General features: G+C 47.7%; 1 protein-coding gene across 4 annotated transcripts; it reads left to right on the forward strand.

The window, feature by feature from the left end:
* Positions 1-25,939, forward strand: LOC143833240 (transmembrane protein 198-like). Of its 4 annotated transcripts, XM_077328807.1 has the most exons (6): positions 1-149; positions 8,185-8,359; positions 16,008-16,263; positions 20,026-20,601; positions 22,005-22,153; positions 23,086-25,939. In XM_077328807.1, the coding sequence occupies exons 3-6, from the start codon at positions 16,044-16,046 to the stop codon at positions 23,230-23,232; spliced, it is 1,092 nt and encodes a 363-aa protein (XP_077184922.1). In that variant the 5' UTR covers positions 1-149; positions 8,185-8,359; positions 16,008-16,043; the 3' UTR covers positions 23,233-25,939. The 4 variants fall into 4 exon arrangements, with proteins under 4 accessions (XP_077184922.1, XP_077184923.1, XP_077184921.1 ...); XM_077328808.1 differs by lacking the exons at positions 1-149; positions 8,185-8,359 and adding an exon at positions 11,881-12,027; XM_077328806.1 differs by lacking the exons at positions 1-149; positions 8,185-8,359 and adding an exon at positions 12,591-12,759.

Here is a 25,939-nt window from a genome sequence, read left to right on the forward strand (position 1 = left end):
AGTCCGCAGAGGCTTCTCCCGCGTTAGTCTGTTCCTGTAAAAAAATAAACGACAGGTTTAACAACTAACAAGTTTATTCCAGTATAAACATCATGGGCTGGAGCTGCCCCCCGCCCCAAGAGTGGCTACGCACTAGGCAAACCTTTTAGGTAGGTGGAGTGAAAATAATAATAATTTGTAAAAATTGATTTAGCGTGGGTTTTCTTACTATAGGTGTTAAATATCTTATAAATCCTGAGGCTTCCCACCTATTACATTTTCCCCCATGTAACAATGTGTTGCCTACAGAGGAGCCTGCCATTATATTTGAAGATGTGGGCGCTCTTTCATAAAAGTGAAAATTTTATTATCTTTTAAAATGCTACTGGTCTCCCACAGGGAATCTCTTAGTCCTTGAGGTATCACTGATGTTGTTCTTCAGTTATTAAAATGACACATTAAAATATTATTTATAAAGCACCATCGATGTGCAAGGCACTTTAAAGAATAAGAGAAAATTCCTTTGGGTTTGCACAAACAGTGCAATGCTACTCCCTTCTCAGTCCATTGAAATGAATTGGAAAGGTGTAGCTCTTTTTAGGATTGTACTGTAACTTGGCTTTTTCTCTGGAATACACAGCCTTTTGTATTTTGTCTTCTGTCTGTGTGCGCACACACGCTTTCTTTTTTGTTTAACCTCCAGGTGGAGCCTGAAGATCTCCCAGAATTATAACTTCTCTCCAGACAAGAGAGATCAGTTCTCTGGGAGAAAATGGCTGCTTTGGAGGGTATGCTTTATGGCAGGGGTGGCCAAACTGTGGCATTCCAGATTCTGGCAGGAGTTCATGGTAATTTTAGTTCCTTAGAGCAGTGGTTCCCAACCTGCGGGCTGCGGCCCGGTGCCGGGTCATGAAGGCCATGGCGCTGGGCCGCGGCTCCCTCTCCCCGCCCCCCCGCGGTAAAAAACTTCCCAGGCCGCAAGCTTGCGGCCCGGGAAGCTTCTTACTGCGGGAGGGCGGGGAGAGGGAATCAGGGCCGGGCCGCGCCTGTGCACTGCGCATGCTCATGGTGTATTCACACATGCGCAATGTGCGGGCGTGGCCTGATGCGCGGGCAGAGCCCGCGGGCGCGGCCCGATGCCCTGCCGGTCCCCAGCCTCAGAAAGGTTGGGGACCACTGCCTTTGAGAATATAGAGAATATAGCTTTTTTTCTAACGCACATGAGATACACTCTCAGCACAGAATTATATGATAGCGAAGAGTGGTGAGCCTAGGCATATGCCATAGGAGGTGGTCTCCAAAAAGTTTTAAAAAATTACATATTGGTTGGAGCCATAATCTACAGATCCCACTCAGCTATACTTTATAATTAGTTCAGACTTTGTATATAGAGTGTATTGTTATAATTCTGACCACTGATGAAGACCCAGTAGGGTCAAAACACATTTGGTCTTATGTGCAGTTAGTTCTGTATAGTTTTTATGTAGTTTTTATTCTGTTTTTAAATTGTGCACCACAATAAATAATTACTGTTTTTATAATATTTTATTGTACAGCTCAACTTATAAAGGTTGGTTTGTGTTCCTTTTTTGGTTTTGGTTTTAGCCCTATCTTGCCAGACAGGGGTTTCAAGACAAATGGATCAGTGCTTAAAAGGGTTTCCTGAGGACAAGATATCTGAACTCTGCTGTGCTAAATCAAAGTTGAGCACATTCAAATTCAGACTTCCTGAATTGAGCCTGAAGTACTGGCTCAATAAAGTGTTTCCAAAAGGACTGTGCCTTTCAAGATTAAATTATACTAAATCTAAAAGCCCTTGCGAGACCTTATATCCCTTTTCATGAAGATCAGGTGACTGCATTGAAAAGGCACAGCATTATGCAACATAATAACATGTTTCATGTGCCTGAGGTCTCCACTTCAAGTTTTATGTATGAGACAGATCTAGGGGGTAGTGGCAAATACTGGTGATGTTTTACTCTGTCAAACCCAGTCATGGAGGATGGGCCACTCATGCTGATTGGCTACCCAGGCTCCACCAGTTTGCTTATGTCAGGGATTCACAATGCGGCTTCCATAGGTGCCCACCAAATTAGAAAATGGATGTGGTCAGCTTCCAGTTGGCCATTGGTGATCCAATTGACTGGGCAGATTACGATTGTTGCAGCTGCCCCAAAGTGTTAGTTTTATTCTTTCACTCCTCGTTTCCAGTATATACTATAAGATACGATACTACACTACACTACACTACACTACACTACACTACACTATACTATACTATACTATACATCTATATCTATCTATCTATCTATCTATCTATCTATCTATCTATCTATCTATCTATATAAAATTAAACCTCCTTTTCCCTGCACCTGGGCTTCCTCCATGTGTTTGGCTGTGTCTCCTGCAGCACCCCTTTTGTGCTTCACTCCAGCTCCCATGAAAGTCATTTTGTGCTTGTGCTTATCACCCTGTGTCAGAATCCCAAAGATGCCAATGGGCTTTAAAAGGTTGGCAATCACTGGCTTAGGTCCTTCTCATCTAGCATTCACTAGAGTCATTGCCCAGTTTGCTGAACATCGTACCTGCAATCCTCTCCTACCTGTCATATGGTTTAGCACCCCAGGAATGACGCTGGAGAAGGCAAGCCCCACCTCATCTTGTTGCCAAAGCACAACTGTCCGGACAGTGCTGACCTTCCTTCCATTGTGAGTCCTATGCTGAAGACATCACAATGGGCCAGGGTAGGCCAAATTCCATGATAACAGGGGGAAATAATCCAAATCCAAGTCACAAATGGGGTTGTTAGATCTCATGGTCTAGCAAGGCTTCCAGTGGAAATTACATCAACAGACAGGAGGCAAACAACATTACATCCCCTTGCACTGTACTGCAGAAACATCTGTTATGCATCTGACAACAGTGCAGGAGAAAGGCTGGAACTAGTGTAGGCCATCTCTTGGCAGAGAAGCTATTTCTATACTGGCTGCAACAGTTGTCATTGTTCTTGTAAGCCTGACTCACATTCATGCACTGTACTATGAACAAGCTCTATCCATGCTGCTGCTACTCTTGGCAAGCTGCCTAGGGGGAAAAAGATATATGATTAGAAGAAATCTTCAACAGTTGTAATGTATAGCATATGCCTAGGATGGCCAAACTGTGGCTTTCCAGATGTCCATGGTCATTGTAGTCCATGAACATCTGGAAAGCTTAGGAGCTCAAGCCAACTGAAGCCAGTGGTGAACTACAGGTCTGAGACAGTGGCCTGCCTCAGTTGCTCTTCGAGTCCCCATATTTCTCCCCTTGATGTGGCCTGTATTCAGAAATGTGCCTGCCTGGGGTTGTTAGGTAGTCATTGGGCAGATACTGACCCATCGCTTACAGGAGGCTGCAGTGGAATTCTCTCTGCTATTTCAGAGCATGCTGTTTCCAGGGCTAGATTCTAAACAGGCAATGCAACAGGGATCACAAATTTTCAGCCAGTAGTGGCAATGTAACTGTGATTGTGCTGTCTCTCCCTCTCACACACACATACAGGGTTACGCTGGCGTGACATCGTAGTGATGTTAGGCTAGCTTATTTACAAAAAAACCCGTCCACTGCACTATGTGTATTTCCCCTATGCCTGGAATTGGAAACACTGCTAGCCACTGTTTCAGCAAAGTTGTTAAGCAAACTAGTTTTTCTAATAGATGCCAAACTCATATTTTCCACTAACCCCGTCCCCCATGAATCCCCGGGTTTAACCTTTATGAACCTCCTGTATATATTTGGTCAATCTTAACAGCATCAACAGATCTTAAGGGCTTTTTGCTACAATTTAACATATGCTCAAATCTATCCATTCCTAGAGTCGCACTGAGAAAGTAATTCCCACCAACTGTGCGTGACACTGTTAGAATGGAATTGTAATGACTTTGGCCATTTTCTCCATGACCAGCTGTGATTGGACGCTCACGTGAGAGTGTGTCCCATTGAATTCAGTAGGATTCCCTTTCACATGGAGACGATTGGGCTGCAAGTAATAGTTCCTTGTCCACACTAAGTCTGCCTGTACCATAAAGACTTGCAAAGACTGTAGTTACGGAACTCCCTTTGCCTGGATGCTTGCCCAAAGCTTGAAAAGCAATTGGAAGGGCGAAAGGACCTTTTCATTTGGGCTGGCTTTTAACCAAGCATGATTTCTAAAGAAGAAGCAGAGTCTTCAGAAGGAAATTACTGCTTCAGAGGGGGGAAAATTCAAAGATTCAAATGTTTAACATAAAGATTTTCATACCAAGCTCATCCAAAGTGCTTGCTTTAATCAGCAGAGGACAATATACCCACCCAGTTCTCCCTGGATTCCTGCTCCATTAAAGCAACAGCTGGCAGATGGGTGTTGGTGCCAAGAAAAGTGTTGTGGGCCTGTCCTGGCTGGCAAAGTGGCATCTGGGGAATGAGTTCTTCGGAGCTGATGATGTATTTGGTAACATGAGAAAGCAGAAACCCTGCTGAGAATGCAGATCCAAATATTTGGGTGTGCTCCTGGAAATCTGGCTGCCTTTGCTGGCTGGCGATTAACATTTCTCCTCTCTTGCATACAGATCCTCCCGTGTGGAACTCCGCTTAGGAGGTTCATTATACGCACGCAGGTGTGCTTCTCTACCCCCTCTCCCAGCATCCCATTCCCTAAAATATGCTGGACTTTACACAGAGGCTTGGACGCAGCTGGAGGGACCACTCAGTTTTTAGACTAGCCTGTAAACCGGAAAACAAGGAAGCTCTATGCTGGTATCACCTGGAGTAAGCTTTGCCCTGGCACACCTGCAGTGGTGGAAAAGCCAGAAATGCACAGCACCTGTTCATGGCCAGCAGCCAGGGTGCAGTGGCCATTTTGGTTATAGGGAAGGGACTTAGGTGGCTACTTTAGCTGGCGGGAGCAAGCAGTGACAAGTGGGTCCTAAATGCAGAATACATTTAATGCAGAATACTAACCCATAGAATAGTTTTGTACTAGGAGCTAAAACATATACACTTCTAATTCCAGATTTAAGATAATTTAAGATCATTGTCACAAATGGTGATTAAATTAAGTTTTATATTCTCGGTACGCGTCATTCAAGTGCAACACCAGAAGTCCATCTTCCATTTTCTATCCTGTGCTCAAAAAGTGTTCTTTTCATCTGTGACAGCGCTCTAAAATGTTTTCCTGTGAACACCTCAAGGAGGTTTGGTGCCAGTTTTCTTGCTGAACAATATCTATCTTGCACAGCAGTGTGGAAGAGAATTTCACAGCCAGGAGAACCATCAAAACTCAACTGGTGTAGTAATTATCTCCTCTTCCAGTTGGTTTAACCTTGCATACTGTAAGCATGGCGTTCTTCATTAAAGGGGGAGGGTATTCATGTATTTCTCATAGAGGCCAGTGGAATTCCTGAAGCAACTTTGTTTTGACATGATAATCTGAGTTTTTGTAGTAACTGTAGCCCTTCCACTCCCCCAAACTGGCAAAAACAAGTCTCAATTTGTTTACTTGGCATCAGGACTCTCACCCCAACTGTATCAAATGGTGAGCAAGCTCTTTTGCCAGCCTTGAGCCTTTCCCTCAGGAACGTCCAAATGACTCGCAGTGAAGCCAGTGAAGAATCAGAAAAGGGGTTGTCGAATCTGGACTAAATTCAAAGTCCAGGCTTTAAAGCCGTGCATGGCATCCAGAATACTTGAGGGAGCCGTAGGATCAGAACCCAAATGCTGGCCAATTGGCTTTAGAACCCCACCCAGGAACTATGTAATGTGTCCAAGATAAGAAACAGCTGGGAAGGATTAGAGCAATCTGAAAGAAACATGTGCAGTGAAACAAAAGCACAATTTCGTTCACTTTCTTTCCATCCAAATGCCAAGCTAGATCAGATTTTGTAACATCCCACTGTTTTTTTATTATTCATAGCAGCTGTGCCAAGGGGACCAATTGTATGGAGTAAGCAGTGGTGAGGGAGGGATATTTAACCTCCCCTCCATCATCGTCTCCCTCTAAATGCTCCCCCTGAGATTGATCACAGATCTTTCCTCTGTCATTGAAGAGTGTGTGTTTTCGCATTTCACTACTACAGAGAAGGACAGGGCCTGAAGGCTTGGCCTCTTTCAAGTCCAGTTTCCAAGGCACGTGGGTTCTATCAGGGAGACCTATTCCCCTCTAGTCTTTGCAACCCTGCCTCTGCCTGCATACGTAAGCAAAGTCTGAAATTCTTTTCCTTTAAGTGCAGACTGATTGGCTTTCTGATTTGTGTGCGTGAAAAAGCTGTAACTTTTGCCTCTACCCCTTATGTCCTGCCTTTCACAGAGAAGGGCAAGCTGCATTCCCTGCCTCTATCCCACCTCATTTTGCCCTGCCCGACAGGAAATGCAAACAAAACCTTTGTCCCCACTTAGCAGAAGCAGCCTTACAGAATGAAATTGCTTGTGCAAACACAGGCCTTGTGCTTACATAGAATCCAAAAGGACCATCCAAAGCGACTGAGAGAGTGCATCGAGTAATGGGAAATGGCAGTGCCTTGAACAGAAACGCTGATTCTTTTTGGCAGAAAGATCAGGTTATGGTTAGATGACACTTTTGTCATGAATATATCTGCTGAGTCACTTTTTCTCTTCACTGCGTCTTCAGCCTCCCAGGAAAACTAAGCCAGACATCAAAGCTTCAGAAGGACTGAAAGATCAAGTTTAGAATGCCTTATTAACAACATTTTTTAAATGTACTGCCCTTGCAGTAAGTTCAGGATGGCATCCATGGCCCTCCAGCCTTCATTTTATCACAAATCTGCAGAAGTTGATAAAAGTTGAAAGGGTGACCGGCCCAAGGTCCACCGGGAAAGTTATATAACATCTTATGGCAGATGTGTTTTCTTATCAGAAAGATCTATACCATGATAACTACAACTGAATGGAAGATTTAAAAAAAAAGAAAAGAATGTTTTCGGTGTGTGTGTTGAAGGGAGGTGTGATGTATATTTCCTTAAGTAAGATCATTCTCCTTTTTAGCCCCGCTGCTTTCTTTTATCCCGCTTGTAATAAATTTACTTGTGTTTGGGAGTCAATCTGGACATTGTTTCTTGGATCGTTAGAGAGATTACGCTGCCTCTTATTATTCTGAATTTCTGAGCAGTGAGTGCTTTTCAAAATTGAACAAAAAGTCCGGAACATTTATTGTACATTTATAAATGGGCATGACTTCACATCATAGAGTTGTGAAGTCATGCTGACTTCACATCTCTATGATAGAGCTGAGCAACATCAGCATAACAAGGATACTTCCTTTCATATGTCCAGGCTACCTTTCAAGTCATATAGATGTTATATCCCAGAAAGGGGACTCTTTCAACAACCACTTGGGACTGACCCAGACAGGAAGGTAAAGCATAGCCTCTAACTCCTAACATGTCCACCCAGTGGTTCAAAATAATTTGATGGATTATGGCTAAGAATCTGACCAGAATCAATATGGTTGGAAACTGCCAGTCAGCTCTAGACAAAAAGCACACAAAGTGCCCTGAGTTTTAAACTGCCGTCATGACTTCCCCCAAAGAATCCTGGGAATTGTAGTTTGATGCTGCTGCTGATTATTCTTTGTTAGAAATCCCTACCTTTGTAGTACAGAATTACTATTCTCCACATAGATGGCCCATTCAAGCCACTAAAACATCGATGGAGCTTAAAACGGGCTTGTTAAAGAGTAAGAAGTCCTGTCCAATTTGTAAGTGGGTTGGTTAGGATATAGTTAAGAAAAGAAAAACTAGATTATTCTAGTCATTTATGTAATTTCTGGTCAAAAAATTATCTAGGTTGAGCCACACAACTGTCAAAATGTACTTTCTTTATCGTAGGCATCTTTGCCTATTGAACCTGTCTTAGAGTCCAAGTAAAATGCTTTAAATTTTACATACTGTGTTATCTAGAAGAAACTAGATAACCTTAGGAACTAGATAACCTTATGTCTCTTCTGCAGATTTCTGAGGCTACACACAGTTTAGAGATGAAGGCAGGTACAATTGGCAAGATCTATAAAATCCTAGAATGCATTTGCTACAACTGTCCTGGTTTACCAGTGACAATCCTTGTGGCTTATTATTTTTCCTTGCAAATAGCTGCCCTTTAGTTTTGTCGCTGTTTTTGATTTTGGAGATGCCTTGATGCCGTGTTGCTAATGTGGGTTGTTTGCTTATTTTTCAGATTGCCAACCTCCTGGTGGTGGCTGGAGATCTCTTGCTATTGCTACTGATCGCCAGGTGACAGAGATCAGTTCATCTGGAGAAAATGGAAAATGAACTATCTGGCCTTATACCCGTTGAAGTCCCTCCCCTCCCCAGACCCCACCTTCCTCTGGTTCCTCCTCCCAAATCTCCAGGTATTTCCCAGCCCTATTTATTTTATGTATTTATTTAGTAACCTGTCTTTTTGTTCAAACGAACACCCATGGTCACTCGCAAACAGAAAACGGCCTATTATAATGCATCAAATAATTAACTATTAGCTTCAGCACATAGTTTATCCTGTATTCGATTTCTCCTTCCTTTGCAATGATTCCATATAGACTGTTCTTTCTTCCCCCGCACAGAACGAGGGGTGGGGTGGGGTCTGGCTCCCAGCGTGTGACCACACAAACTCACCAGCAGGGAATAGACTGGGTCATGGGTGATTCGGCCATTGTGGGACCCACCCCCTCCGCCTGTGATCATGTGCTTAGTGTTATGACTCTAGGCCTTGGGTGCTGAGTGTTGCCTCTCACACAAAGCCCCTTCTGTTTGCCAGAGCCCGTGCTTGATAGAATCCAGTGTGCCTTGAAGGAAGGCGGGGGCAGAGGGCACATTGTTTGGAGAATTGCAGGAGATTGCAACAGTTGGATGAGATTACCCATCTCCCAAGGGAGGCTGTGGGGTAGGGGGGGGGTGCCCTGCTAATGGAGTGTAGAGCACAATGGAAGCTGGGAATTAAGAGAGCCCCTGATTTTTTTTTCCCTGGTAAGGGAATAGGGCCTAATGTGTAGAGGTCAGGAGAGCTGAGAGCTTGCAAAGGGATCTAGATGGATGGATAGAATTGTTGGGAGGATGGATAAATGGATAGGATTGTTGGACATTCACTAGGAGGGCAGCGGAGACACAAGGACAAGAAACAATTTTTTGGGCACCCCAGTTGAAGAGGGATGTGGACCAACTGGAACGTGTCTAGAGGAGGGCAACAAAGATGATGAGGGGTTTGGAGACCAAGACGTATGAAGAAAGGTTGGGGGAGCTTGGTCTGTTTAGCCTGGAGAGGAGACGACTGAGAGGGGATCTGATAACCATCTTCAAGTATTTAAAAGGGTGCCATATCGAGGATGGAGCAGAGTTGTTATCTCTTGCCCCGGAGGGATGGACCAGAACCAATGAGATGAAATTAATTCAAAAGAAATTCCATCTCAACATCTAGAAGTTCTTGACAGTTAGAGCGATTTCTCAGTGGAACAGGCTTCCTCAGGAGGTAGTGGGTTCTCCATCTTTGGAAATTTTTAAACAGAGGTTAGATAGCCATCTGACAGAGAGGCTGATTTCGTGAAGGCTCAAGGGGGTGGCAGGTTAGAGTGGATGAGTGATAGGGTTGTGTCCTGCATAGTGCAGGGGATTAGACTGGATGACCCATGAGGTCCCTTCCAACTCTATTATTCTATGATTCTATGTTTCTCCCAAGGGCCACTGAATAAAGAGCGAGGGGGACATTTTCCTTATGTGCACCTGGGAATTAGCATGGCTCTCCCCAAACATGCCTGCCAACAGGACACGTGGGAGACACAAGGATCTTGTAATGTGTGATTGCAGCTTCTCCTTTGGGAATTGGGTTATGGCTCAAAAGCAAATGTTTTTTAAAGGCTTGGCCTGAGTATTTCAGTGTAGGTACTTATTTATCACAGCGCTATCCAGTCTGTCCCTCAGAAAATTCCCATTGTAGAGTTTCTGCTGGCATTGAAGCACCCTCCATCAGGCTAGCTGAACTGGGGATGGTCTAAATTTGGTGGGGGGAGAGCCAAGGAAAAGCCATGGCCTCAATCATATGCCCAGTGGAAGAGTACCATTTTGCAAGCCCTGCAGAACTTCAACAGCTCTGGCAGGGCCTGGATTTCAACTGGTAACTCACTCCATCAGGTTGGAGCCTGGGGCTGAAAAGGGTTGAGGCCAGGCGAACATCTGCAGTTACGCTTTCCCACCAGGATTCTGTGAAACCCCTTTCCCAGTGAAATTCAGTGGTGTGTGCCTCCCTCTTCCACCAGTGGTGGGAAGGTCTTGGGGCAGTGCTACGCTTACTTTCCTTCTGATGGGAAAGCACAAAAGGGAGTCTTTAATGTTTGTCTTTATTTATGAATATACAAGCAAAGCCTACTGGAAGTCAGCCAACAGAGGAACAAAACCAATGACCCTGCATCAGATAGCCAGAGAATACCCTCTTTCAGTATGAGTTAATGCCAGCTAAATTTTTTTTGCTCTTTGCCTGCCCACCCCCTACCCTCTCCAAATTCAAGCTACAAAACTGGCTTCAGACTCTTTCCTTGCCCTCTCCCATTAGCTGGAGTGGATGGGAATTGCATTCCACAGGCAGGGGAGAGATTCCCAGCTCCCAAAGGATGTTACTGGCCTTTTGTTACATTCCCCTGGCCGCTCATCAATTGCCCATGCACTGTACAGAAGATGGCCCAACTCATAACACCCGCATTCAGTGGGAGAGTGAAGGGAGGGCTTTGTCTTGGCAGCTGAGGAGGTGGCAAAGAGCCTGGCTCAGCAGAGGGTGAGAAAAACTCGCTGGCAGCAGGCAGAGGGTCATTGGCAAGGCCTCCGAGTCCCATGGGCGGCAGCCACTTCACTGAACTTTCCCCGCGCTAGGAGGAAAGAGGCCGAAGCCAGGCATACAAAAGGCAGATGGACTGACCGTTGAGCGGTCTGTCCCCAGGAGACCCCCTTGGATTGCTGGCAGGCAGCCCGCAAAGCATCCCAGCCATCACCGCCCATTAGGGTCCTCCAGCAGGGACGCCAAGGCCAAAGCTAACTTGACTACGGGCCATGTGGCCCTGTAGCTTTCCTTCTCCACTAGTGGAGGGGGGCTGTGCCAATAGTTCTGCATGACCTGTGGGACATGAAGCAGGAAGGGCACTGCCAAGAAGGTAAAGGTATCCCCTGTGTAAGCACCTTGGGGATGACACCCTCTAGCGTTTTCATGGCAGACTCAATATGGGGTGGTTTGCCAGTGCCTTCCCCAGTCATTACCGTTTACCCCCCAGCAAGCTGGGTACTCATTTTACAGACCTCGGAAGGATGGAAGGCTGAGTCAACCTTGAGCCGACTGCTGGGATCGAACTCCCAGCCTCATGGGCAGAGCTTTCAGACTGCATGTCTGCTGCCTTACCACTCTGCGCCACTAAGAACTTACAAGAGGAGAATAGCAAGACCGGGTGACGGAACCTAGGACTCACACGCCGGCTTCCTCGGCTGGGATTCTGGTGCAGAGTGAGGTCCAGTTAATTCGATCCAGCAGTCAAACCCAAAGAACCTATGGGGGGGGGGGGAGGCGAATGCCATTTCCGTACCTCTGGGAAACATTCGTTTTGCCAATGTGCTTCTCTACATTTGCAGAGGCAGCCGGTGACCAGTTGCGCCTTCTGCATCCTGTGTGGCAAAGGTTTCCGGGGGGGGGGTTTTTACAAGGGGTCGAAGGAGCTCAAGGGGAAGTGGCAAATGCACACACACACACACAGCAGTCTGCTCCTGGGCAAGGCTGCCTTTCCCTGAAGCCCAAGCCCCCCTCCCCCAGCTGGTGCTTGGGCAGTTGCCGGGGTGCGGGCTTCGCCTCGGCCACCTGCTCAAACAGCTGGCCCGCTAACAGGCCTGCAAAGGGAGCCGGAGCTGCTTGGGATGCTCAGGTTAGAGGCCAGCATTCCAGAAGCGCTGCAGAAGCGCCCGGGCCAGGAGGAAACCCGGACTAGTCGGAGCCTCCCCTGGAAGGAAAGCATCCGCAAGGTCCAATCCGGCAGGACCGGAGTTCAAGTCTCCGGTAAGAAGAACTTGGAGCACTCGCTCCCCTCTCCGCCCAGGGACCCTGCAACGCGCGCCCCCTCCCCAGCCTCTCAAGGTGCGCGCCCATGGAAGCTCCTCCCTGGACTCAAACTTGGCCGGCCTTCCAGGTGCCACCGGGCTCTGCGTTTGCCCTGCCCCTTCAGACCAACACCGCTGGACCCCCGCATGCACCTCCCGGGCCTCAATCGCCTCTTCCCATGCAAGACAAGCAAACAATTATCGGCCATCGGAAGATACCAACTTTCCTTGCGGGGGGGGGGGTGAGGTGGGGGGAGGAGGAAAGTGCAGCCAACTCTTGGCAACCAGGCGCACGGCGACATCCGTCCGCCTCGCTCCCTCCCCTTTGGCCAGGCCCCCACTTCTCTCTCCCCCCTCCCCAGTACGGAGGGGGACCAAGGAGAGGATGCCTGCGGCTTCTGTCGCGAGCCCCCCTCCTCCCCAGCGCCCCACTTCTCCGCTCGGCCCCGCCCACCCCTGATGAGGTCACTCTTCAGCTGTTGCAGGGACGGATTATTCGGCCGAGTTTTGAATCGGAGGGAAGGGGCTGGCTGGCTGGCTGGCTGGCGCGCGCAAAGGGGGAGGGGGTCTCGCGGCGGGGGTCTCGCGTCCCTTTCGGCGGCTCCCCTGCCCGCGCCGAGGCTCGGGGATGTGGCTTTTGCAGGTCGGCCCTCGGGAAGCGCGTCGTCGGGGGGAGTCGCTGCCCGAAGTGGTGAGCTGGTGCCTTTTCTTCGGGGCTTCCGGGCTTTGTGGCGAGGGGTCCCGGGTGCCGGCGGGGCTGGCTGCGCAGCCGACGGCGGAGACGCCTTTTGGCCAGCGAGGGAAGCGCAGGCCCGGGTGCAACTGAGGCATCATCCCGTCCGTGTTTATCAGGTCGCAGAAGTGCGCTTGGGTGCGGGTGCGGGTGCGGGTGCGGGTGCGGGGTCGGGGGGGGGGGAGGAGGAGAAGGGGGCGATCGCTGGAGAGTCTGACACGCTCGAGGGTTGGTCCGTGGGATTTCGACCTGGCCCCATCTGGATCTCCTTGGCTCCTGCCTGAACTTGAGACCCAGAACAGGACGAGGACGAGGACTAGGCTGGGCGGCTCCATCCTCCCATCGCTACCTGGCTCTCTCTGGCAAAGTGAACTTCTTTGCGGAAAGCGATTTTCTCTCCCTTAAACGAATCTGCAAAACTTGAAACGCCAGGGGCTGCTTGCTAGGTTTTCCACCCGCCTCCCTATGTCTCCGCTGTGTCCCATCACCCCTTTCCCCAGTAGCACCTGAAAGGTATTCCAAACTAATTTTTCCTTCTAAGATTCCAAAGGGAATATTTCCATTAAATTCAACACCATTTTGCTGTCTGGGATGCAAGCCGTGGGGTGGGTGGGTGGGTGGGCGAGGGGGGGGGGGAAAGAGGAGCCGTGGGGTGTGTGTGTGGGAGGAAAGGAGCCAATAGTGCCTCCGTATCACATATTGTGTATGCACACAAACAGCCAAGGCTTGGTGGCCAGCCGATTTGGCTGCAGGCAGAAATATGGCACATGTGCACTAACTGGAATGGGATATTACATTTGAAGATGCTTGGGAGGGCAAGAGAAATGAAGGAAGCATACAGAAATTGCAAGCATTAGGGCTTGATCTTGACCAGTCTTTGCAAGTGCTGACAAAGAAATGTGCCTTTGGGCATGTACAGAGTGCTTCATGCAGAAGCCGAGGGCTAGGGCTTCCAAAATTAATGAGCATGACTCCTTGCAAACTTTTGCGCAGATGCTTCGGTTGGAAATTAAGCACTGAATTGGAACTGAAATGGTGGGGTGGAAGCTGTTGATCACTGGCATTGACAGCTTCATTTCTCCTAATGTTTTTGTGAACTACAACTGAATTTGAGGGGTCTGATTGGCTGGTTTAGCAAAGAATTATCATATGGCTGTATTTGGATTCTGTGACACAGCTTATTAATGGAACAGGATTAATTTTTGCTTATATATTCCCACTGTCATGATGGTCAGTTCTTAGTCTGAGGAAGAGTGCTTGCCCTCGAAAGCTCACGCTTTGTAAATCCTTGTTGGTCTTAAAGGTGCTACTGGACTCTGATTTTATTGTACTGAATTGGAACGCAATTGAACTTAATGGGTGCATGACTTTAAGCAGTGGACCTCTGTCTTTGCACCCGCGTAGTAATATTTTCTACTCTGCTTCCTCTCCCCTTAAAATAGGCATATTCTTGCACTTGTAGCAGGGAATAGTCACTGGTCTGACTTAAGCGGTTTCATTTACCCTATACAGGTGTCAGGCTTTCTCCTGTGGTTGGTGTCTCTTTGCTTCTGTTCTAGTGAGATAAGAGATTTCAAGCCCACCTTGTAGCCCAAGGAAGGGTGATGGCAAAGGAAACAAAAGCAAAAACCTGAAGACCACAATAGGTAAAACATTGATAGTGGATGATCACAGTGATAAGAAAGGCAAAAAATGGAACAAGAAAGAAGAATCCCATAACCCAGAACATGAACCACAAAGCACCTTATATTTGGGGTAGTCCTAATACAAGCGGATTCTGTGGATTGTGTTCAGGGTTTTTCCACCAACCAGCTCAGCTGATGTTTTCTTTCTGCTTTTTTTAAAAAATAAAGAAGAGTTGGTTTTTTATACCCCAATTTCAGTACCCGAAGGAGTCTCCAAGCGGCTTACAATTGCCTTCCCTTCCTCTTCCCGGCAACTGATATCCTGTGAGGTAGGTGGGGTTGAGACAGGACTGCTCTGCGAGAACAGCTCTAGCAGGACTGTGGCGGGCCCAAGAGCCAGCTGGCTGCATGTGGAAGAAAACCTGGCTCTCCATATTAGAAGCCACCACTCTTAATCTTTGTACCAAGCTGGCTCTTGGTGTAGTTTATATAGTTCAGACTTCCTCTCTCTCATTTTGCCACAGCCCTCTTGTAAAGAGGTCCTTTTCTCCAGCTCCAGGATAAATGCAACTGAACCAGGGCCAGAATCTTCTAGGGCCAGTTGGTGGGCTGGCTGCTTGGTGCCTTTCGTGGGCTTTTGTCAGGACAGATACTACCATTTGCCTATTAGATGGACGTCCCTGCAGTGACCTTATGGCAGAGTCAGCCTGCAGTTCCCAGGACTCCTACTGATTGCCAGCTTTCTTCTGAATTTTTACCTTTATTTGAGAGCCCTCTCCTTTGAGAGCTACTGGAAAAGGAATTGCAGTTCTACATAGGTGCGGCTGACAGGCCCAAACCTAGAAAGCAAAAGCAATGCTGAGATGAAATAAGGAGCATCGGGGTGTGTGTGTGAATCCTTTCAGAGAAGGCCCCTCACCCACCTTGAAATAGGACCCATATGGAACATGATGGCTACCTTCCCCCCTGGAAGCTGGGAAGAGAGCCCAGAAGTTCCGTCTCCTAGCTGTACCTCCTGCTCCAATTTACTCAGCCTCCCGTTCCCTTCCAGAGCTGGGAATAGGACCCAGAAGTCCTGGCTGGAGACCAAGTTTAAACAGTCGTTGGATTTAGATGTGATTCCGGGCTCCCACCTCCCCATTTCCCTTGTTTACCCCCCTGAAGCTTCCTGCTTCGTCCCACCCCCAGCGTCGGGAAGGGATTATTAGCTGCATGCATAAACCTTGGCTTGGATTTGGTACGATGGCTGCCAGATTTGGGGCGGAGGGAAGAGGTGATGTATATTGTCAATTCCAGCTGTATTGAAGGGGGTTGGCTCGAGATTAGTCATGCTTTCCGTCACTTAGGCCATAGGAAGAGCTTAACCCTTGGGGAGTGGGGCGGGAATCCAGCTGCTAGGAGTCTGGTTAGAGGGAAAGGCCAGGAGATTCTAGTGTAGATGTGGACAGGGGAGAAGCAGCCGTGTTCTTTCCATTCCTAGTTCAGCATCAGTGGAGGCTGAAGCAGAAGCATAGTGAGAGGAACTGTAGATAATGTATTTACCCACCACCCTTAATCACACCAAATAATACTTTTGGCCAGGTGATTGCTCCGGCTTGGATGGCTCCTGCGAGCTGAATGTCATCCTGGATGTCATCCTGGCTGCTGACCATGGATCCTTTCTCGGTGCTGCCGCTAGTCCTGACTCCTGACCCCCGGGGGTTTAATCAGGGGGCGGCAGACCCCAGTGAACCTGCCCCGGATCCCTGCAGCCTCCTGTCAGAAAGACACTACGAGGTGGTCCCCTGCGTGATCTGTGCCCTCTGCTGCATTTTTGGAGTCGTCTATTGCTGCTTCGGTGAGTCGAGGGAAAGGGAGCACTTTCCACAGTTCCTCGTTCTTATCCTCGGGTCTTTAGGCGACAATAGCAAGTCACTCCCTGTGTCACAAAGCTGCCCCTTCACCAGCCCTGGAATGCTTGGCACAGTCAATGGAGGAGTTTGGAAATCTGAACTCTCTGCATATATTTTCCTGTCCAGTCAAGCTCCTCCAATATAGAGAAGCCCTGCAAATGAAGGATAGCTCTGTGAACCCTGCATACATTGCTTTGAAAGTACTGTAGTCTTATGAATGTAAAAACATTTAGAGTCCGCTAGCACCGCTTGGTGAGATAGCCCAGACATTTTTTGCTAGCCCCCCAGCTTACACATGCCTGCATCAGTCATTTCTTGCATGCTGGCAAACTGAAAGGGAAAGGGGGGGGGCTCTTTTTCAGTTGATAAAAATTCCCTTTTGGTCGCCTGAAGGTGAGTCATGCTTGCTGCAGGTGAATAGGCGCATGTTAGTTTGGTATCCAAGAAAGGTAGTTCCTACTTTTATCAACCAGAGATGTACAGTTGGCCAGTATCCTTACTAGTTCTAGTTCATATTCGCTGTAAAAGCAAAAAAATATATTTTATTCAAAGTTGACATACAACAGAAAGATGCATGCTATTTAAGGGAACATATTTTTGTTCTTGTACTACATGAACTCAGAATGTCCCTATCTGCCTCCTTTTAACAACTTCCCCCACTTTAAGCTGCTGCTTGGCGTCTCCTAGAACTAGGGTTGCCAGTCTCCAGGAGGTAACTGGAGATCTCCTGCTATTACAACTGATCTCCAGGTGACAGCTCACCTGGAGAAAATGGCCACTTTGGAAGGTGAACTCTATGGCAGGGGTAGTCAACCTGTGGTCCTCCAGATATCCATGGACTACAATTCCCATGAGCCCCTGCCAGCAAACGCTGGCAGGGGCTCATGGGAATTGTATTCCATGGACATCTGGAGGACCACAGGTTGACTACCCCTGCTCTATGTTATTATATCCCAAGCCCTGCCCTCCTGAGGCTCCACCCCAGAATCTCCAAGTAACCAATCAGAGCTAGCAACCCTTCCTGGAGCCCTTTTATTTTTCAGTTGTTGCTCCCACTTTATGGAATGGGCTCCCTGCAGAGGTGATGGGGGGGAGTGTTGTCCTTGGAAGGTTTTAGGAAGCACAATAAAGCCATTTAATTGGCAAGAATGTCATATTATTTGAATGGCAAGACATTCTGTGTCATTTTTCATGACTCTTGAGTTTTGCTTCTGCTGTCATTGTTAAGAACTGCAAGCCACTTAGAGCCGTAAATGGAAAAGCAAGACAGAGATATTTTAATTCAAAGTCCTTGGTGGGGTCTGAGTGGTGTTAGCGGTGCTGGGGTCCGGTGACAGGCATGTCCCACAATCCTGTTTTCAGAATGCACATCTACTGTATAAAGAACACTTATTCCAAATGTTGAAATTTTGTATAATTTTGCTGTTTTTGGATATATTCTAGTAAGGGGTGGGTGGGATTTGATACACTCCAGCAATTGATATAATAAGTCCAAACAATACTCAATGGAGGGTCTGAAAAAAGTCATTATCTACTAGAGTTTTAACTTGGTTGTATTGTATTGCTTTACATTGAACAAAAACACTACTTGGGATGGCTTTTGCATTAATTACATCTGATATTATTCCCTACCAGGTGTAAAATTTAGATTGCTTAAAAAAATCTTATAGACCATCTTGATTCAGGTATACCAAACATATGAAAGTGGACGTAGAAAATAAATACAGATGAGGAACTCTGACTACAGGATCTTCCCAGCCTTGCTGCTGTCCCGCCTTGGACTTGCATGGCGACAATTATACATTTCCAAAATTAGTTGTATGTATGTGAGAAAAGCAACTTTCCTGGAAACAGCCAGAGTAATTTTTAGAATTGGGTCTGTCCTGGCCTCCAGTCAACACCCTCCCTATGAAAACAGCTGGCTTTTTCCAAGTGGCCACGGGCCTATAGGTCAGATCACATACAGACATTAAGCGCCACATGATTTACAAACAGAGAAAACAAATATGGTGGGGAATCATCATCTCTTATAGGTAACAGAACATTTATTTTCTAGGCTAGGAGTTCCCATCCTTGTTGAACCTGTGGAAGCTTTTAGATTTTTGCAAACAGGTAGTGGGTACCAAAGAGCCTCTTGTGGTGCAGAGTGGTAAGGCAGCAGACATGCAGTCTGAAAGCTCTGCCCATGAGGCTGGGAGTTCAATCCCCGCAGCCGGCTCAGGGTTGACTCAGCCTTCCATCCTTCTGAGGTCGGTAAAATGAGTAACCAGGTGGACATGTCCACAGCTCTGCTTCCCAACCATATTCTGCCTGATTACACCACTTTGGTGGTTTCTCAAAGCCTGAATAATGTTTTAGGGGTTTCTCTATAGTAAACAAGTTAAGAAAGGCTGGGAATGTAGGTGTTATACAGAGAGAACATAAAATGAGTCCCTGCTAACAATATCTTTGAAAGCAGTGTTCCCAAACTTTTTTGGGCTGCCACCCTCTTGGCTCCCAGGTCACATCCCTAGTGTTCCCCCCACACAAATATGAACACACACCTCTTTCCCGGTGTTAGGTTTTCTGCAAATTCAAAACACACTATGTTGCCTACACAGTCATATTTTAATCTGGGGGGGAAGTTCTTAGTTAAAATCATTCATAAAAGCCACTTTTGGTCCTCATTGGCTAGAAAGACAAATGGAGAAGGCTTTTCCAGCCTTGCAAAGATGGAGACTTTTGGGGAAGGGTTGCCAACCCTGGGTTAAGAAATTCCTGGAGATCTGAGGGGGAGCCTGGGAAGGACAGAGTCTGAGGAGGGGAAGGAGCTCAGCAGGAATATGATCCCATCCAACCTATTTTCTAAAGCTGCTGGTTTTCTTCAGGCAGCTAAGCAGAGTTCACCCTGATCAGCACTGGGATGGGAGACCACCAAGGAAGTCCAGGGTATAAAGAAGAGTCAGACTGCTGCTCCCCAGTACCTCAAAATTCCCCACAGCCCCCCTGGATCCTTCCACCACCCCCAGCGGGGTGTACTGTCGACTTTTGGACCCCCTATTTTAAAGAAACCAAAGGGGATTAGGAAGGAACGTTGGGAGAGAAAGATTCCTGCTTCTGTGGTGTGGAGTGGAGTTTAGGAGCAGTCACTTCTGAGGGGGCCTTGTGGCCCTCACTGACAGGAATACCGTTTCCTATCAAGGAAGTGGCCCATTCTGGCACATGTCGTTGAACACGATCCTGCGTTTAGGCAGACAGAAGGAGAGATTCTAAGTTGCATCTTCCTGAAAAGTCCCTCTGGAGTTGCTAACGTCATATATGGCTTTAAGAACCAAACCACAGAAAACTGCATTATATTCGCCTCCCCCCCTTCCCCAACCTTCAGCTTGCACTCCAGGAATAATAAACTGCTGAGCTCCAGTAATGATAAGAACAGGGTGTCCGTGCCTGGTCTGTTTCAAAGAACAAAATCCAGTTGCTTCGCAGTACCCATGATGATAATGAGTCTGTCTGGTACAAAACCTCCTGTTCCTCAAAGGAAACCAATTTTCTACAAGGTATCTTCTCCTGCCAGATCCCCTGGGTTTAATACAAGCTGTTAACTTGACCCAATAATACGGATGGCCTGGAATTAAGGCCTGAGCCTTAATCTCCCCTCCTCTCCCCTGGGAAAACAGGGCCAGCGGGAAATACATTTCTGCTAATCTTGCTGCCTTTGCTGTCTTTAGGTTATCGCTGTTTCAAAGCCATCATGTTTCTCTCGGGCCTGCTCTTCGGCTCCGCCGTCATCTTCCTGCTTTGCTACAAGGAGCGCATCTTGGACACGCAGTTGAGCCTGGAGGTCAGCGCAGGCATTGCCCTGGGCATCGGAGTCCTGTGTGGCTTAGTCACGATGCTGGTGCACTCGGTCGGGTTGTTCCTCACTGGGCTTCTGCTTGGCTTGCTGTTAGCCACCGCTGGGCTGGTGGCCACGGAGCCGTTATATGAGCTGTCCAGCGCCTGGGTCCCTGCTGGATCTCTCCTGGGCTCTGCCCTCTTAGGTGCCGTTTTGGCCTTGCGCTGGCAGAAAGCCTTCACGGTGCTCTCCACAGCGGTGTTTGGGGGTGCCGTACTCACCCTTTGCTTGGACTACGCCGTGGAGAACCTGGCTTTGGGCCACCACATCTACGACCGCCTCCGTCTGGTGCCGTCCTCTCCGCTGTGCTGGTGCGGCTGGGCCGTGCTGGCCATCTGGCCTGTCCTCGCTCTGATGGGGGTGCTGCTGCAGTGGAAAGTGACGGCTGAAGGCTTCTCCCATACAGATGGTGAGTGGAGGGCCATGGGGAGGGAGGGAGGGAGGGAGGGAGGGAGGGAGGGATCAAGTCTTGCAAGGAGGGAAAGGCAGGAGGGAGAGAAGATTGTGCTGGCCTGTCGGCTCTGTCCTCGAACTCGGTTCCCATCTCCCCTTTTAAAAATTGCATGACTAGCTATTTATTTTACACGTTTAATGTATTTATTTCTGCCGTTTTAGAAAATGTTACACAACACATGGCATATGTACATGAGATACATGAAACCGGAAGGGTGGGATAGAAAAAGAAAATATTTTTGTGTTTTTATTTATTTATTAGGTGAAGCTGCAGCCCCAGGTAGATTTCTCTCGCTATCCAGGTCAGGGCATCTCATTTTATGCTAGATTTATTTATTTTTTTAAGAAAGGCAATTTATTCTAGTTGAAACTTTAAAAAAGAATCAGAATAGTCTGATGTAACCCCCCCCCCCAAACACATCAATTGCTATTCATCCTTCTTAGGAGCGGGGCACAAAGATTACAGCTCCCCCCCCCCCCCCTGTTGCTCACCTCCGATGTCTAGTCCCTGGAGATATGCTGCTTCCAAACATGGAGGCTGAAGTGGCCTTTCATGGCTAGTAGGCCTTCGTTTATGAGTTTGATTGGGGCTGGGGAGTGGAATTCTGCACTAGAAAGGTCCCAGGGCTTATAGCCTGTAATCCCACAGTGTGTAACTTCTGTAGTTTGGTGGACGAATGATTCAGGGCTGTTTCCTCTTTGCATAATGTGACTGCAAACAATCATGCTTATACACTTTAAGTTCTTACAGATAATTTTCTTCTTTTTCCATCTGCTACAGCTATTCCTTTCCCTTAAAAATTACCAGAGACCTTGGCTTATATAAAGAAAAACTGAGATTTCCAGGTCTCTGAAGGATGAACTATATCCATGGTATAGCAGCTGTGCAGAGCTCGGTTGGGAATCAGGAAAGGGCCGGAAAGGAAAGGAGGCCAGGAGATTGGGCCAAATTGTGTTCCCCTCTCCCATCTCCCACTCTGTAGCATAAGAGCCTGTTCACACTCAAACCTCCATAGCTGAAGGGCTTCTGTGGCTAGGGCCAAAATCTGCCCCTCTCACTCCTCCTCAAATTGCCCTAGGCTGGTCTTACCTTACCTCCAGGTGGGGCCGGAGGATCTTCCAGAATTACAGCTCATCTCTAGACTACAGAGATCAGTTCCCCTGGAGGAAATAGATGCTTTGGAGGATGGAATTGTGCCTTACTGAGGTCCCTGTCTTCCCATGCTCCACTCCCAAATTTCCAGGACTTGTCCATCCTGGAGCTGGCAACTTTACCAGCCCTGGGAGCCCCAACTGGCCGACTTCCTTGAGGGGCGTAAGCAGCATCCTCCGTTCTGATGCCTCTCCTTTCTCCCCCAGTGGTCCTTAATCGGCGGCAGAAGCAGTTGCAGCTGTTGCGGATTCGGCAGCGCGAAGCCAAGAAGAGGCAGAGCCAAATTCCACAAGAGGGCGCCCACCGGCAGAAGCCCAGTGCTGTCAAGCGCTGCGCAGGAGATGTCCTTGCACCAGTGAGTAGCTGGCACGTGCATTGCTTCTGCTGCAAGTTTTCCCAGTTGTCATCCACATGTCTCTTATGCCCGCCCTCCGAGTGCCCTTTTCCAGGGAAAGCTTTCTCTAGACCTCACAGCCTGATTCAGTGTCTTTGTGTTTGTCTGCTTAAGATCACAAGGGCGGGGGGGTGCTTTTGCCAAGTCTACTGTGCCTTTTGAATTCCATGTTGAAGTGACAGAACAGGGTTTTTTCTGCAGTCTGTTTGGGCATGGTTTCTTTAGGGTAATGGTATCCCCTGTGCAAGCACCGAGTCATGTCTGACCCTTGGGGTGACGCCCTCTAGCGTTTTCATGGCAGACTCAATACGGGGTGGTTTGCCAGTGCCTTCCCCAGTCATTACCGTTTACCCCCAGCAAGCTGGGCACTCATCTTACCAACCTCGGAAGGATGGAAGGCTGAGTCAACCTTGAGCCAGCTGCTGGGATTGAACTCCCAGCCTCATGGTCAGAGCTTCAGACAGCATGGCGGCTGCCTTACCACCCTGCGCCACAAGAAGCTCTTATGGTTTCTTTATGCTGTTTTAATTTAAACATTTGTTGAAGCTGTGTTAATAAGCATGCTTGGCTGCTCTATTTCTGTTCTTATTTTTGTTTTTACAGTGTGTGTGTGTGTGTGTGGGGGGGTACATGTGAGGTTTGGAGGAAATATACGTACCGTCACACACTCAGGAACATATGCTGGATTTATAGATTGCTGGAGGTCACCAGAACACCTCCTCGAAGCATATAGAGCTGCATATTGCACACATAAGTGTGGGGAAATCTTAAGAGCTGAGCCACATTTAATGTGAGAGAAACTGCTCTCAGCAGTTTATTTCAAGGAAAGACAGCCGCCCCATTCCCAGTGCACAAACTGACGCTTCTCTCTTCCTCCATTCCGCATGCTGAAGAGCTATATCCAGAGCCTGCGTGACCGCCAGCAGCTGGGAACTGGTACATCGCTGAGCAGCCTGAGCACCACTGCGCACACCGCTGTGGATCTGGATTATGACTGTGGCTCTACCGTGCCCCTTACCACTCCCCGGGGCTGCCTTTGAAAGGGATGATTTTGACATCTACATGTGCCTTATCCAGGGATCCACAACCCAGCCCTGGGCATCTGAACGTTTTTGTCTTTTTGTAGCTGCCGTTGCATGGACTGCCCTTAGCCTCTGCGCACAAACGCCCTTCTCTCGTTTTCTGTCTTTTTTATTTTTCAGACTGGGTGGATTCACTTACTCACATCTTTCTTTAATTGCGTCAGAATAGTAGAAGAGAAGGGATTTTTTCAAACTTTTAAAGCACATTAATTTATTGCCAGTTTGGGCAAGTGAAGGAAGAAAGCCAATCTTCTGCAGGGCATTCACAGCTGCCTTTCAAGCAATGTTGCCACGAAGTGTCTTGTTTTTTGGTGGCTGTCCTGAACTTTGAAGCTGGTGTAGTGTCAGTTGTTATCCTGGGCCCATTGTGCACACATTGGATAATGCACTTTCAATGCATTTTAGAAGTAGATTATCCTGTTCCACACAGGAAAATCTAGTTGCAAAAGCGCATTTTATTTATTTTTATTTATTATTACACTTATATACCACCTCTCCCAGCCAGCCTATGAAACAGATAAGAAAACCCCAAAGCCAACCCCCTTCATCCCCCCACCACCATGCAATGGTTGGAAATGCCATCTCCCGCCATAGGTGGGGTGATTCGAGGGGGGAGCCCAATTGATGTTCCACCACCCAACCTCAACCAAATGCCTGGTGGAAGAGCTCCGTCTTGCAGGCCCTGCGGAACTGTGAGAGCTCTGTCGGGGCACTCAGGTCCTCTGAGAGCTCATTCCACTAGGTTGGGGCCAGGACTGAAAAGGCCCTGGCCCTGGTCAAGGCCAGGCAGACCTCTCTTGTGCTGATGACCACTAGCTTGTTTAGATTTGCAGAGCATAATGTCCTGCTAGGGCTGTCCCTCAGGTACTCCAGACCCAGACTGCTAATAGCCTTAAAGGTCATGACCAAAACCGTAAACTTGATCCAGAACACTCCTGGCAAACAATGCAGCTGCCCCCCATGGTGTTCCATGCTGCATTTTGTACCAGCTGCAATGTCCGGGTCAAGGATAAGGGCAGACCAGCGTACAGTGAGTTACAGAAGTTTAGTCTGGAGGTGACTGTCACATGGATTACAGTGGCTAGGTATTCTGGGGCCAGGTAGGGCATTAGTAGCCTTGCTTAATGTAGATGGAAAAACGCCAGCTTGACTATCTTTGTGACCTGAGCTTCTTTGGAAAGAGAGGCATCAGAGGTCACCCCTAAATTCCTGTCTAGAGGTGCAATCTCCAGTTGCACCCCATCCAGGTTAGGGAGATGCACTTCCTGATCTGAACTCTTACTTCCGAGCCACAGGACCACTTTGTCTTGGAAGAGTTGAGTTTCAGGCAACTCTGCTTGAGCCAGACCATCACTGCTTCCAAACAACTGGCAAATGTATCCGGGGGAGAGTCCAGAGATAGAGCTGAGTGTCATCGGCATATTGATGGCAACCCAGCTTGTAGCTCCCAACCAATTGGGCCATAGGGTGCATATAGGTGTTGAATAATGTGGGAAAGAGGACCGCCTCTTGTGGGACTCTGCACAACAGTTGGTAACTGCGCAATTGCTCCTGTCCCACGGCAATCCTCTGTGCTTGGTTCTGGAGAAAGGAGATCAGCCATCGCAAGGCTGCCCTGTATTCTGGCTATGGCAAGATGGTGGGCTAACAGCTCATGGTCAACGGCATCAAATGCTGCTGACAGATCGAGCAGCATGAGGAGCGCTGACCTGCCTCTATCCAGCTGGCATCAGAGTGATCATCCATAAGGGCAACTAGGAGCGTCTCCATCCCATGGCCAGGTCCGAAGCCAGACTGGAATGGATCAAGCACCAAAGTTTGCTCCGAGTATGCCAGAAGCTGGTCTGCAGTGGTCCTCTCAACCACCTTCCCCAGAAATGCAAGATGAGAGATGGGGCGGTAGTTGATCGTGTCCTGCGGATCCAGTGATAGTGCATTGAAAGTGCGTTGTCCACTGTGTGCAGAATGGCACTGGTTAAAATAAGCCAGAGACATCTGCCCTCTTCCTTTTCATTAATGGGTTATTTGCCCTAGTCTGCAGCAGATCTAGAACATGGTCTTAGTATCCTTTGACCTGTTTCTTCTTTTAAAAAACCACTGCCTTTGTAGAACCTTGATCTCAGGGGTGTATCAGCTAGGCAATAACTTGAAATTGTTCTTTGTACCCTGCAAGTGGATGGGGTAAATTGGTCGGATCTGTGGTGCTTTTGCAATACTTTGTCTTTTTAAATTTTGGTATAAAAGGATTGTGTGAGAATAATTGCAATTGTCCTCCTCACTGGGCTATTTGGTTTGCCTGGAAATGGAAAGTATGAATCTATTCCCCTCCTCAATCTAGATGAAACTCCAGCTTGCACAGTGCCTTTTTCAGCCTAAATACAGCCTTCCTGAAACTCAAGAGATTTTTTTGGTTTAACTTGACATTTGGTGCTTTTAAAAACATTTTGACAAGGATTTAAATAAATCCTTTTTTTTTTTACTTACATTTTTAACAGCAAGCTAACTACCCCAAATCCTGGACTGTTAATCTGAGTTTGGTGAGTATGTTCTGTATTGAAACCTTGTTCAAGAGACCTCTTTTTATTATACCAGGTTTTTTTTCCTGTGGAAGTTTTTTTGTTACCGCTGTTTATAATTCTTGTTTATAAAACTGACAACAAATGTA

The sequence above is a fragment of the Paroedura picta genome, chromosome 3 (genome assembly GCF_049243985.1).
Source record: "Paroedura picta isolate Pp20150507F chromosome 3, Ppicta_v3.0, whole genome shotgun sequence".
NCBI classification, from domain to species: Eukaryota; Metazoa; Chordata; class Lepidosauria; order Squamata; family Gekkonidae; genus Paroedura; species Paroedura picta.